General features: G+C 43.3%; 1 protein-coding gene across 1 annotated transcript; it reads right to left on the minus strand.

The window, feature by feature from the left end:
• Positions 1–2266: 2266 nt before the first annotated feature.
• Positions 2267–13922, minus strand: LOC115421034 (protein piccolo-like). The gene is made up of 9 exons (XM_030136688.1): positions 13803–13922; positions 10920–12216; positions 9637–10383; positions 6903–7730; positions 5837–6736; positions 4871–5746; positions 3874–4716; positions 2829–3645; positions 2267–2690 (listed from the first exon to the last, which is right to left on the minus strand). Exons 2-9 carry the CDS (start codon positions 11949–11951, stop codon positions 2386–2388), a joined length of 6348 nt encoding a protein of 2115 aa, XP_029992548.1. The 5' UTR covers positions 11952–12216; positions 13803–13922; the 3' UTR covers positions 2267–2385.
• Positions 13923–14233: the final 311 nt, after the last annotated feature.

Genomic DNA, 14233 nt, shown 5'->3' on the forward strand with positions numbered 1-14233 from the left:
CCACACTGTTTGCAGACAGTAGTCTTGCACTCTGTGCATGTGTCGTAGTTCGGAGAGTCACTGGAGTCCATGTTCAGTTCCACCTTACAGAGTGGACAAGTGGCTTTATCTGCTTTTGTAACACCTTGGGTCTCAGCTGGTGCCTTGTTGGGTGCTGGTGGAACTTTGTCCACTTTGTCCTGTGTTGCTGGTGGTGCCTTTTCTTGCTGTGGTTTCTCTGGTTTCTCCACCTCTTTTTGAACTATAGGTGGCTTGGTATCTTTTGGAGGGACTGTTTTAGGAGAGGCTGGTGGTGTAGGTTTAGGAGAAGTGGGGGCTGTAGTGGACATTTTACGAGGTGATGGTGGTGTTGTTTTGGGTTCAGCTGAGGTTATTAAATTGGATGCAGAGCTCAAGAAAGATGATCCAAAGCCAAACATCTTCCCAGTAACTGACTCTGCAGACTTTGCTGCAGTAGGTGGTGTTTTAGGACCACCAAAACCAAAAAAGCCACCTGACTCTTGCTTTGCAGGTTGGGCTGGTGGTGCTGCTGCTTTGGCTTGAGGGGCTGGAGATTTTGAATGTTGCTGTGGAGGTGTTTTTGCAACTTCCTGCTTTGCAAGACCTTCTTTGATATCTGGCTTTGTAGTTGGAGAAGGTTTTACTGCCGCTGGTGTACCAACATTCTGCTGCTGGGCAGCTGGAGCTGGTGCTGGTACAGGTTTACCCGGAGGAGTCTCAGTTTTCGGAGGCTGCTGTGGCAGTTGCTTTCCCCCTTCTGGGCCTGGTGGAGGAACACTTTTAGTAACAGTGGCCTCAGCTTTTGGAGGCTGCTCTGGCAGTTTCTTTTCTGCTTCTGGGCCTGGTGGAGGAGCACTTTTAGAAACAGAGGCCTCAGTTTTTGGAGGCTGTTGTGGAGTTGGCTTTTCTACTGCTGGGCCTGGTGGAGGAGTAGACTTAGTAACAGAAATCTCAGCTTTTGGAGGCTGTGGGGGTGCTCCAGGATGTGTCTTGGTTGCATCTTCAGAAGGCTTTACTGAAGGCTGAGAAACATCAGTCTTAGAAATGGTAGATGAAACCACTTTCTCAGGCAACGGAGCTACGGGTGTAACCTCCTTGGTCGGTGCACCAACTGCAGGTGTTTTGATTTCTTTAACAGCATCAACAGGCTCCTTTGTGGGTATGACTGGTTTGGGAACATTTTCCTTGGAATCTGATGATGGGGCATCTTTTTTCTGTATGGTGACAGGGACCTCTTTGGTTGTTAATGGTTGGGGTTTCATCATGGGAAGGCCAGGAGGTTCAGAAGCTCCAAGTGCTCTTTGCATCTGGCAGTTCAGACAAAGCCATTCCTTTACCTATAAAACAAAAACATGGAATAACATTTTTAGCTTCTGAATACATCATTTGGATCTGGGAAGGGGCATGATAGATTGAAAGACAATAGTAAAAGTTTCATTTAAACAGTCTACAAACAGTACAATATTTTAAATTACAAAATTCTGAACTGAATTAGCCAATTTATTGGACTGTAGTTACTTATGTTTAATTACCTCTGATACATTTGGCATAGGACTGAATCCACATTTGTTGCAGACAGTAGTTTTGCATTCAGTGCAGGTGTTGTAGTTGGGTGCATTTTTGGAGCCCAAGTTAAGTTCCACTTTACAAAGTGGGCAAGCAGACTGGCGAACTTTGGAGGGCACTTCAGATGATTCTGTTTTTGCAGGCTCTGGGGGACCAGCGTCTTCTTTTTCCTTGGCCTTCTCGGGTTGATCTTGTATCTTTTCCACTTGTGGTTTCTGAGCAGCAGCCTGTTTGGAGTCCTTTGCAGAAGATTTTGGAGAAACTGGTGGGCTTGACTTTGGAGAAACTTGTGATACTGGCATCTTGCCTGACACTTGTGGTGGGGCAGACATTTTGCGGGAACTTGGTGGTGTTGTGCGTGACTCTTCTTTCACTGCAGATGTTATCAAAGTAGATGCTGAGCTAAAAATAGATGAGCCAAATCCCAGCACTTTCCCAGTCACTGCTTCAGTGGTTTTTGATGCAGCACGTTGAGATTTAGGACTACCAAATCCAAAGAAACCTCCTGAGTCCTTATTAGTTGGATGTGCTGCTGGAGCTGAAGTGTCAAGATTTGAGTCTTTGCTGGGGGCTTGTTGTGCCTGGACCTCATCTGAAGATTTTACTTGTTGATCAGCTAATTTCTGAACTACTATCTTCTCTTTCGTTTCTGACACATTCTTTAATGCAGGGGAGCTTGGGGGAGTTTGATCCTTTTTCTTCTGAAGAGAGGTTTCAATACCTGTTTCAAGGGGGGGTGTAGGCGAAGCTCCAACTGCTTTGTTTGTGGCTTGCGCAGTTGGAACCTCTTTGGTAGATACTGAACCACTTATGTCCTTTTTAACCAGGGCTGAAACAGAGGTTGTGGTGTCTGGTGCAGAAACCGCAGAAGACGTTAATGTTTGGGTTACATCTGTTTCCTCTGTCTTTTGCAGTAAGGTGTCCTTCTTGTTTTCTTCTGGTAGTTCTGCTTTTTGGACAGAGGTAATATCTTTCTTTTGATTTGCACTGGTGTCTTTTAGAGCAGTAGCAGGTGTTGAAACTTTGTTGGGTGATGCATGAGGTTTCATCGGTGATGGCTGCACTGCTTCTGATGCTTTGAGAGCTCTTTGCATCTGACATGTCAGACACAACCACTCCGTTTTCTATAAGAAAATTACATTATTGTTAGTATAGACATTTGCATACCTGACAGTTATTTCATAAAAAATACGTATTTCTATAATGTTATAGAGGATGTGTAATATCAATTCATTATTATGCATATATTGAGTGAGTTATACTCACTTCGGACACATTTGGCAGGGAGTTAAATCCACACTGGTTACAGACAGTGTTCTTGCATTCTGTGCAAATGCTGTAATTAGGTGGATCCTTGGAGCCCATGTTGAGTTCAACCTTACAGAGTGGACAAGTGGATTGCCCTGGTTTAACAGCTTCTTGAGAAACCATTTTAGCCTTTGCAGGCTCTGAAGGGGCTTTGTCCATTTTTGTCATAGGGGGAGTCTTGGTCTGCTGAGGTTGTTCTGGTTTTTTGTCTTGTTCTTTCTTCTGGGCAGCTGGTGATTTCATGTCCTTAGCTGGAGACATCTTGGGAGAAACTGGTGGAGTTGTCTTGTTCTGGTCCTGAACAGCAGAGGTAATCAAAGTGGATGCAGAACTGAAAATGGATGAACCAAAACCAAACATTTTCCCAGTCATTGGCTCATCTGGTTTTGCAGTATCAGTCTTTTTACCACCACCAAAGCCAAATATGCCCCCTGAGTCTTGCTGTGTCTGTGGTTTACTCTGCTTAGTTTCAGTTGGCCTCATCTGGTCTGGTGATTTGTTAAGGCCAGGCTCTTGTGACATTTTCTGAGGAATTGGGCTGGTCTGTTTCTGACCTTCTGTCTTCTGAGCTGCTTGCTCTACTGTAGTCAAAGGTTTCTTCTGATCCAAAGGTAATGCTGACAAGTCTTTCTTTTCAGGTGCAGCTGAGCTTGTGATATCTTTCTTTGGGGATTTTTCGGGTATCTGAGGGTTAACAGAGGGAGCTCCTGGACCCTGCGTTGCTCCTAGTGCCCGCTGCATCTGGCAGGTAAGACACAACCACTCCTTGACCTAAAAATGACGAAAGATTATGGTTATGTTTGTAAGCTTTTTACAGTAACCAAGTGTTTTGCGTTTACCTATACAGTGGGAATAAATAATACTTTGTTTTAAGTCCTGAAAAGACTGAATCAATTTCAACACAAGAACCAAGAAAGGAGGCATTCAAATAAGCAGTTTAGATATATACATTATTTGAACAGCTGTATACATAATAAAAAATGTTCTCCTCAGACTTACCGTTGTATCATTTGGTGTAGGATTAAATCCACACTGGTTACACACAGTGTTCTTGCATTCTGTGCAGGTGTTGTAGTTGGGTGGATCCTTTGAATTTATGTTTAGTCCAGTCTTGCAAAGTGGACAGGTGGACTGCCCTGGTTTGACGACTGCTCGAGAAGCTGCCTGGGTCTTTGTAGGCTCCAGTGGTGTTTTGTCCACTTTGGCCTGTCCTAGTGGAGGGGTCTTTGTCTGCTGGGCTGCCTCTGGTTTCTTCTGCTGTTCTGCTTTCTGGGTAGCTGGGGATTTCATCTCTTTTGCAGGAGACATTTTTGGGGAAACAGGAGGAGTTGTCTTTGGCTGATCCTGAACAGCTGAGGTAATTAAAGTGGATGCAGAGCTGAAAATAGATGAACCAAAACCAAACATTTTCCCAGAAACTGACTCTGCTGGCTTTGTGGTATCCATCTGAGATTTAGGACCACCAAACCCAAAGAAGCCTCCGGATTCTTGCTGTGTACCTGCAGATGCATTACTCTGCTTCCGTGCAGGTTGACCTCCAGGATCAGGAGTTTTCTGAGGTCTCTGCTGTATTGTTTTATGATCTGGTGCTGGACTGCTCTGTTGTACAGCTGAAACAGACTTTTTCCTCTGAGGTGATTGTGAGGTTTCCTTCTTTTGTAATGCAGACTCTGGAGTGTCCTGTTGAGGTGTAGCTGGTTTGGCAGAATCTGTCTTCTGGACAGCAGCAGGAGTAGGAACTTTGATAGGTGATGTCTGGGACTTCAGTGTTGGAGGCCCTGGAGGCTCAGATGCTGCCACTGCTCTCTTCATTTGGCAGTTCAGACAGAGCCACTCTTTAACCTAAAATGAAAGATACAGCAGAGGTTTAGTTTTGTTTTGCTTTTATGTAAAACATTACTTGTAAATTAAATCAATCATTTGGAGGAGCAGCTTATTCAAAACAAATATGTATATGTACAGTAAGCAAAGAAACACTACAATTTTTTTCACTTACCTCTCCCATAGGCATGGGATTAAATCCACATTGATTACAAACAATGGTCTTGCACTCAGTGCAGGTGCTGTAGTTGGGAGGGTCTTTGGAGTTGATATTGAGCTTGTCATTGCATAATGGACAAGATGTTTTGTCTGCAATGGGAGGAGTCTTTTCTGGCTGTGATGGAGCTTTATTTTCTTTTCCCTCTTGTGATTGGATTGGTTTCTTTTCCGGCTCTGGTTTTGGAGCAGTTTTGGGCTCTCTTGCTGGTGACATCTTGGGTGAAACTGTTGGTGTACTTTTTGGGGAGGCTTTGGGAACAGGGGTCATCTTAGGGGAGACTTGTGCTGGTGCAGACATCTTTCGAGAACCTGGTGGTGTTGTACGTGATTCCTCTTGAACAGCAGATGTTATCAAGGTGGATGCTGAGCTGAATATGGAGGAACCAAAGCCAAACATCTTCCCAGTCACCGACTCTGTTGTTTTTGAAGAATCAGGTGCTGTTTTAGGTCCACTTGACCCAGAGAGTTTTGCTGACTCCTGCTCTGTATCTGGGGTAACTTTGCTCTGTTTTATATTAGGCTGACTTGCCTGGTCAGTTGGTTTCTGAGACCCTGATGTCTTTTGGATATCCTGAGGAGTCTTCTGATGAACTGTGGAACTCTCTTTCTGTTTCAATGTATCTGATGTTTCTGTTTTTGGAGGTGCCTCTGTTTTTGATGTTTCAGTTTTTAAACTTTCAACCATAGGGGCTGATATCTTTTGTTGTGCAGTAGCTGGAGAAGTCTTATTGGCTGTCTTATTAGCATTTTGTGATTTCATAGGAGGTTCTTGAGGCTCAGATGCACCAAGAGCTCTTTGCATTTGACAGTTCAGACATAACCATTCTTTCACCTGAAATGAGAAAATGCATAAAATTAAAACACAACACTTATTAGTTCATTGAGTAAAATTTGGGGCATTTGTTTGATTTGACTGCATTACCTCAGACATATTTGGCATTGGATTAAATCCACACTGGTTGCAGACTGTTTCTTTGCATTCAGTGCAGGTGTTATAGTTTGGAGGATCCTTAGAGCCAAAATTTAGTTCCACCTTGCAGAGTGGACATGTAGACTGGCGTGGCTTGGGAGCAGCTGGGGAAGCAGTTTTGTCCTTTGGAGGCTGTGATGGAGCTTTTTCTGATTTGGCTTGGAGATGTGGAGATGTAATTGGTTGTTGAACTTGTTTCTTCTCTTGGTCTTTTTTCTGAGCAACAGGTGATGTGGTTGACTTGGCAGCAGGCATTTTGGGAGATACTGGTGGTGTTTTTTTGGATTCATCCTGGACGGCTGAGTTAATTAAAGTGGAAGCAGAACTAAAGATGGAAGAACCAAATCCAAACATCTTCCCACCTAATGATTCACCAGGCTTTGTGGCTTCAGGCTGAGTTTTCGGACCACCAAATCCAAAGAGCCCTCCTGATTCCTCTTGTGTTGCTGAAATAGTAGAACTCTTCCTTCCAGCAGGACCTGTCTGCTCTAGTGGTTTCTGAGGAGTTGTCTTCCGAATCTCTTGAGGTGTTTTCTGTCCTGGAGCTGGACTAGCCTGCTTCTGATTTTCTGGTCCTTTAGGAACTTCAGCCTTTGCCGGCTGCTGACCTGGTGTTAATGGTTTATTCTTGGGGGAGGCTGGTGTGGAGGCCCCCTTTAGCTGAGATTCAGAAGGCGCTGAAATGTCTTTCTTTAGTGGTTTATCCTGTGGCGGAGTTTCTGTTTTTACAGCATTAACAGGGGCTGAGACTTTATTTGACGAGGCCTGTTGTTTCATCATAGGGGTTCCTGGAGGTTCAGATGCTCCTAGTGCTCTCTGCATCTGGCAGTTGAGGCACAACCACTCCTTCACCTGTTCAGACCAAACAGATCAGATCACATTGATCAGTATTGTAATATAATGTGGAGTGTGTTTATGTCTAACAATATACTACACATATATTATAATCAATGAGATAATATAATGGGAGAAAAAAAGTTTCACAATAACTTTTTAGCTGTTTGCAGATTTTTCTTACCTCCTTAACATTTGGCATAGGGTTAAATCCACATTGGTTACAGACAATGTTTTTGCACTCAGTACAAGTACTGTAGTTTGGAGGATCTTTAGAGCCAATATTGAGTTCCAGTTTACATAGAGGACAGACATGTTGGCCTGTTTTAGAAACAACAGGAGAAGCTGATCCTTTCTGTGGAGGCTCTGATGGAGGTTTGTTGATTTTTGGCTGTACTGATGGAAGTCCCTTGGTTTGTTGGGGTTGCTCAGGTTTCTTCTCTTGCTCTGGTTTCTTGGCAGTGGGGGATTTAGAGTCTTTTGCAGCAGACATTTTGGGAGAAACTGGTGGTGTAACTTTGGGCTCTTCCTGAGCACCAGAGGCAATGAAAGTGGAGGCAGAACTGAGGAATGATGATCCAAAGCCGAACATCTTCCCTGTCACCGACTCTGCAGGCTTTGCAGCTTCAGCCTGAGTTTTAGAACCACCAAAACCAAAGAAGCCTCCTGTCTCTTGCTGTGACACTGGAGTGGCATTTCTTTGGCTTTGTGCTGTCTGACTTGTCTGGTCTGGCTGTTTATGGGGACCTGTCATTTGGCTCTCCTGAGGCTTTTTCTGAGTAGTAGCAGGGCTGGTCTCTTTACGACTGTCTCGGTCTGGTCCTTTAGTATCTTCAACCTTAGATGGCTGTGCTTTCCTCTGAGGCGAGCCTGGTGCAGAAGTCTTTTGTGGTATGGGTTGTGCTGGGGTGGTCTTTTTTATAGATGAACTGACCAAAGATGCCTCATTTTGCGGTTCAAATCCTCCAGAAGCACGTTTCACCTGGCAGCTTAGACAAAGCCACTCCTTCCCCTTTAAAGGAAAAAAGAAAAATAATGTAAATATTTTATGATTTAAGTTAAAAAATATTTAAAACAGTAAGAAAACACGTGGTGTCAGGCACAACAAACCACACCCCTCACACGTATTGTAGTTTATTTTGGCATCAATCCAGCTGATGTCATCATGTCTATGTGTGTGCTGATGTCAGCATATCTGGGCATGTCCTAATATAATCATGTACGTATGGTGATGTCAGCATGTCTGGACATGTGGTGATGTCAGCATGTATGCATGCATTTGAAGCAAAAAAGTGTTAATGTTAAGATTACTTAAAGAAAGATTTTGCATTGTTTCATTTATATATAATATATGTGTTAGCTTTACGTCAGAATGATGTATAACAATTGCCTCTATATATGTGCAAAGTTTGAAGTAAACTGACACAAAATTCATGTTTTTATAGACATTTGAAATTTCAGCCATTATAAGTAAATGGAGAAAAAAAGATTTTAAAAATTCATAAAACATTTTAACTTTGACCTACTTTTCCCAAAATGTAATCACATCTATTCTGGGTTACTGGTAATCTATCAACCCAATTTGGTATGAATTCAACCAATAATTTTGCTGCTAAAGTGTGAACAAACAAAGAATCAAAGAACCAAAATCAATACCCCTTGCCTCCCCTTCGGGGGGCGGGGTAAAAACCCATATCATTCAAAAGAAACACACACAAAAGGCACAAAGGTTTTTTTTTTCTGCATTAATGCTGCTGACTGCTAATTTAGCCATTAGTTTGAAAAGAACATATCAGTATCATGAGAACAAGTAGCCTTGGAATGTCCTTGGACAGTTAGGCTACGAGCTTTGAATTGTGCCTTGAATTACAGAGTCAAGTATCAGGTCCTTTGTTTCTTCAGATAGCCTGCACGATACCATGTGCATTTACCCTGTATGTGGTATCCCCAAAAGGTGATTCCCTTGAGGTGTGTGTTTACATGTGTATTTGTGTGTGTGTGTTTGGCCATATGTGAAAGTAAATGTTAACGTGGGAACTAGTATGAACTCAGCTCTCTTATGGAGATAGAATGTCTTTATAATGCAAATCATGCAATTTAACGGTTATGACTTATTTAAAGATAGGATAGGATAGGATAGGATAGGATAGTGGTACAAACCAGTCCTGTACTGAATGTAACTATATCCTACATTAATACAGTGTTCAAGCCATTATTAAGTATAGTAAATCAATTTTGTATATATAAAGTTGTAAGTATGACCATACACTAACACTGCAGTTACAACCAAATTAAACTGTCTTTTGCAATCTTTTTATACTGAGCTGTATTACTTGAGGGAGCAGCATTGTGACAGTGAATGTGTGTAACACTATTTTTGTATTTCTTTTCATACTGTATGTGAACGCAGCTCATCTGTTTGGTCTAGCTAAAGGGTTTGACACATTGTCAGAAGGACATGGAATAAAATAATTACAAATATTATAGCAATATAATGATGGAAAAATCAAGAAAAATGTTTGTACAAAGAATTGGACTGTATATTGAAAATGATGACTGCTATTCATGTACAGGAGTGCTACCATCTGGGGATAGCACTCCAAAGAAATGAAATGGAAACTACTTAAGCAACCACTCTGGCATCAGAAAGGAACTTAGAACCCTCAAAGAGCTTGATTCAGAAGTATGATGAGCGTTCTACAACCAATCACATCCCTCTTGATGTCAAAATGATTGAAATCACACATTTAACCTTTCAAGATGTTCTTTAGCAAAGGGAACATTTCAATAATGGTCATAAAATATGATGTATGTTGAGAAAAAATAATTGAAATCTTGGACATCATGCTGATGTAATTTGGTATACATTTGTCTCAGTCTTCAGGTCAAATTTTAGTTTGTCACATTCAGGGGCTTACCTCTTTAACATTTGGCATTGGGTTAAATCCACACTGGTTGCAGACAGTGCTCTTGCATTCAGTGCAGGTGTTGTAGTTGGGAGGGTTCTTTGTGCCCACATTGAGCGCCACCTTACACAGTGGACAAGTGGATTGGGCACCTTTAGGAGCATTAGAAGCTGTTGCTTCCTTCTGAGTCTCAACTTTGTCCACTTTGGTCTGTCCTGGTGCGTGGGCTTTTGCCTGCTGGGGTTGGTCTTGTTTCTTCTCCTGCTCTGACTTTTGGCTAGTAGGGGTTTTCGTCTCTTTTGCTGGTTGCATTTTTGGAGAGACCGGTGGTGTTTTAGGCTCATCCTGAACAGCTGAAGCTATCAAAGTAGATGCAGAACTGAAAATAGAAGAGCCAAAACCAAACATCTTCCCAGTCACTGACTCTTCAGACTTGGCAGGTTCAGCTTTCACACCACCAAAGCCAAATAAACCTCCTGACTGCTGTGGGGGAGTGGCGGTGGTGCTACTTTGTTTGCGTCCAGGTTGAGGGCTCTGCCCTGGTTTCTGAGACCCTGAAGTTGTGGTAACTTGTTTTTGACTTTCTGGTCCTTTTACTGCTTGAGCCTTGTCAGGCTGCATTTTGTGAGGTGAACCTGGTGCTGAAATCTCTTTTTTTGCAGGTGCAGGGGAAGCTGCCTTTTTCATTGGGGGTCCTGATGGCTCAGCAGCTCCTTGAGCTCTCTGTATCTGGCAGGTAAGACAAAGCCACTCACGTCCCTGTGGAAAAACAATGAATATTTACAATGATAAAGATGTAATGTTAAAAAGGGGAGAAAAATAACATTCAGTTCCATACATGAAAAATTACTTAAAATAGTAAAATATCAAAGTAGTTGCTGTGTCCTTTGTCACTTCGATGCATATTAGAGCTGTTATTGAACATCTCACTTTTGTGTAGAGTCATTCCTTGCTCATTCATTGCTTATTTTTGATTTTTATTCAACAATACAAGAAAGCTTTCGAACATTCTCAAAATATATGAATAATAAAATGAGGATGAAAATATAATTAGAGTCCACTTTGTCCATGAGTGAAATGTAAGCAGCAAAGTTCACAATGAATGAACTGCAAAAAGAACAGCACAACTATGAATTTTGTGTGATTTTTTTAAAGAATAATAATTAATCAAAACTTTAAATATGAAATTTTGAATAAATGTTGTGTACATTGAGCAGAATCACATGCACATTCAAATAAAAATGTAATGCAAGAAATAAATGGTAACACAAGAAAAATATGAAGTTATTACTCACATCAGAGTCTGGAGGGCTGAAACCGCACAAGCTGCACACTTCAGATTTACACTGTGTGCAGGTTTTATAATTAGGTGGTTCTTTGGTGTGCGTATTGAGTTCTGTTGTACTACACACTGGACAGAGGGTCTTAGCTACTGCTTTTGCCTGAGATCCAGCTTTTGTCACTCCAGGTGATGAAGATCCTGCCCTGGATTGACCAGGTGTTCCAGGGCCTTTAGGGCCTTTCTCCGAAGACTGCTGGGGTGTAGTCCTGAGGCCTTGCTGCTGTTGCCCAGCCTTCGGTGAGCCCTGTGGTTGTTGTTGTAAAAGTTTACCAGTCCCCTGCTGTTGCTGTCCAGTTCTTGGTGATCCCTGCGGCTGCTGTCCAGTTCTTGGTGATCCCTGCGGCTGTTGTCCAGTTCTTGGTGAGCCCTGCGGCTGCTGTCCTGCTTTAGGCGAGCCTTGCTGTGATCCAGATTTTTGTGGCACAGCCTTTGGTGACCCTTGCACCCCAGTCTTTATGGGTTCTTTTTGTTGTGGATCAGTCTTAGCAGGACCTTGTTGTTGCATCCCTGTCTTAGATTGAGCCTGTTGTTGTGGTCCCTTTGCAGATTCAGGTTGTGCTCCACTCTTAGTCACATTCTGCTGTTGAGCTCCAGGCTTAGGTGAACCTTGCTGTGGTGGTCCCTTTGGCTGATTATTTTGTGGCCCTCCTTTAATCTGGCTGCCAGGCTGTTTACCTTCTTCCTTTGCAGCAACTTGCTGGCCTCCAGGCTTGTTTTGAGGCCCAGCTTGGCCATTCTGTGGTGTTCCTTGTTTCTGTTGAGTAGGTGGGGGCTGGCCTGAAGTCTGGCGTCTCTGCTGTTGTTGAGGACTTTTGCCAGGGCCTCCTCCTGGCTGCTGGTCTCCAGGAGGCTTCACTCCCTGCTGCGGAGGTGGTTTTTGATTTTTATCCCCATCCCCATCATCTCCAAATATACCAAATTTATTCACAGCAGAGGAAACAGCACTGAGGGGGTTGGCCCCACTAAGGAACTTAGAGGAGAACATTGCAGGGTCTTCCTCCTCCTCGTCCTCCTCCTCCTCGTCTTCTTCCTCCTCCTCCTCCTCCTCCTCCTCGCAGGAGCTGGAATCTACAGGACTATCAGAGTCGGAGCAGGAGCTGTCTCCTCTCTGTCCTGGCTCTCCTGCAGAGGCCTGAGGGGGGGCCGGAGCTGTGGACAGGGCATTTACAGCCCCACTGCTGCTGCTGCTACTGCTGCTGCTGCTGCTGCTGCCTGGGCTCTCCTCTGGCTCAGCGTCTACATCAGACTTCCTAAATGCATGAGATAGACAGGGAGATAGAAGACCAGGGTAGAGAGATAGAGGAAGTGTGAGATGGCAGGAAACAAGACAAGAGGGAGGGATGATGAAAGAGAGCGTGAGAATTTGTGAACCACATTTACAGTACTGTCTGAGCCAATATAATGTCAGGTAAAGAAAAATAAACACACACTGCTAAAGTATGATGGATTCGCAGGAACAATAATAGTTCTCCATCCACGGCTTCTATAATGTTGCTTTATGATCCTTAGGCTGGGTTTTAATCAAAGAATCACTAGTATGGTAAGTCCACTAAAGACAGCTTAATGTGTTACATAATGTTTGGTTAACTCTGCACTATATGCTCTCTTCTTTATCATAATCCATATATTGCACAACAGAGACATTTACAAGGCATTGTAAAAATCAACAAAATACCTCTTTCACATCCCACAGCACTTGATAAATACATTTTACATTCACCCGAGTGAAGCCATTATCATTTGCATAGCAATCGTCGCCTGTACACGGAGAGAGCCAATAATGATTCAGCCTCACTTTGATTTACTCCGCTTCCACTGTTGCTTTCAGCACCATGGACAGGGTCAGAGTCGCTCCGTTGATCACAGAGTATACAAGCCACAGAGACCCCCCCCTTCAGACACCAATACAACACAACACCATCCAATGTGCAGCACAGGAGCTCTCAATACATCCGGATACTACAAACCCAATTCATATTATGACCATTTAAGGCTGACTCGTAAGTCCTGGTTACCGCTTCCCTCCACCATGAATGCACTGGACTTTTTCTGCTAATCACTCCACCCGTATTTTTTCATTCATCGCTAAAATGACACCTCGTAGAAGAGTGAAAAATCTCTTGCAGGACATGTTTTACAGCTACAGAATGAGTAAACACTGGAAACCTGGTGATCTGTCTCTAGAGAAACCGCTGGCACATCCGGGAAGGGAGCCAGAAAAAATTTTTAAAAAAAATAAAAATAAAAATAAAAGAGATTAAATGTGAAGTGTATACAAATAGAAATAGGCTACAATATCAAGGGCAAAACTGGTCTGTGATGTGGATTTGCCTTTCTATATATAACACATGGATGTACCGTTTACTATGTTCAGGCCATTGGTGGCAGTGGTTCATCCACAGACGGATAAGCGGATCGGATATATTCACAGCATTTTATCGAGATGAAAAAGAGGCATGCATCACATCCAATCACTTTAAACCCGACAACATTTGTCCGCAAAGGGTACAAGGTGATGGCAGCTCCGATCGCACGGGTGAACAGCGGATGAAAAAAGCCATTATCGGTTATTTATGTGCCCTTGACAAGATTTTTTGTCTTTAAAAAAAGAAAAATCTACAATTAACTTCCCAGAATTGTTTCAAAGCGCCTAAAACGAGCGACAAAACCGAGTAAAAGCCTGTCATGGGTGGCATTTCCCAAATACCATCTGTTATTTTCTCCGTGTCCCCCTCTCATCTCCTCCCATCCTGCTGCCGAGCATCCTTCACCCTCCACGGTCACAATGTCAAACGGAGCAGCGCGGTATTCCCACTGAAACCGAGGGAACTGATACCTTCAGCAACGGCAGATGTGTCTCCCCATCCTCGCCCAAACCTCCTCGGATATCCCCTGTCCGTGCCTGTCTGATCGCCGAGGGATGGAGGGCACAGGGCAGCAGATAGAGAGCGATCAGCATCCACTCCGCCTCCCACTTTAGTGCGCAGGCGCCGCATCTGACAGGTGATCACAATATATATCACGCACGGAAATTGAAATTAAAGGGGACAAGGCGATTTATTTCCTTTATGTCACGTGTGATGAGCTGCAAAGACCTTACAATGTCCCCTTATGCCTGATACGTTGCACATTTTCTCAACGACTGTTAACACCCGTCTATTTGAAATGTCACTGTGGTGATTAGGCTGTGAGTGGAGATGAGAGGATTATTTCAGCGGTGATGAACGAGGGAGCAACTGCAGATATGCTGATTTCAGCTCTAGTAAA

This window comes from Sphaeramia orbicularis, chromosome 6 (assembly GCF_902148855.1).
Source record: "Sphaeramia orbicularis chromosome 6, fSphaOr1.1, whole genome shotgun sequence".
Lineage (NCBI taxonomy): Eukaryota > Metazoa > Chordata > Actinopteri > Kurtiformes > Apogonidae > Sphaeramia > Sphaeramia orbicularis.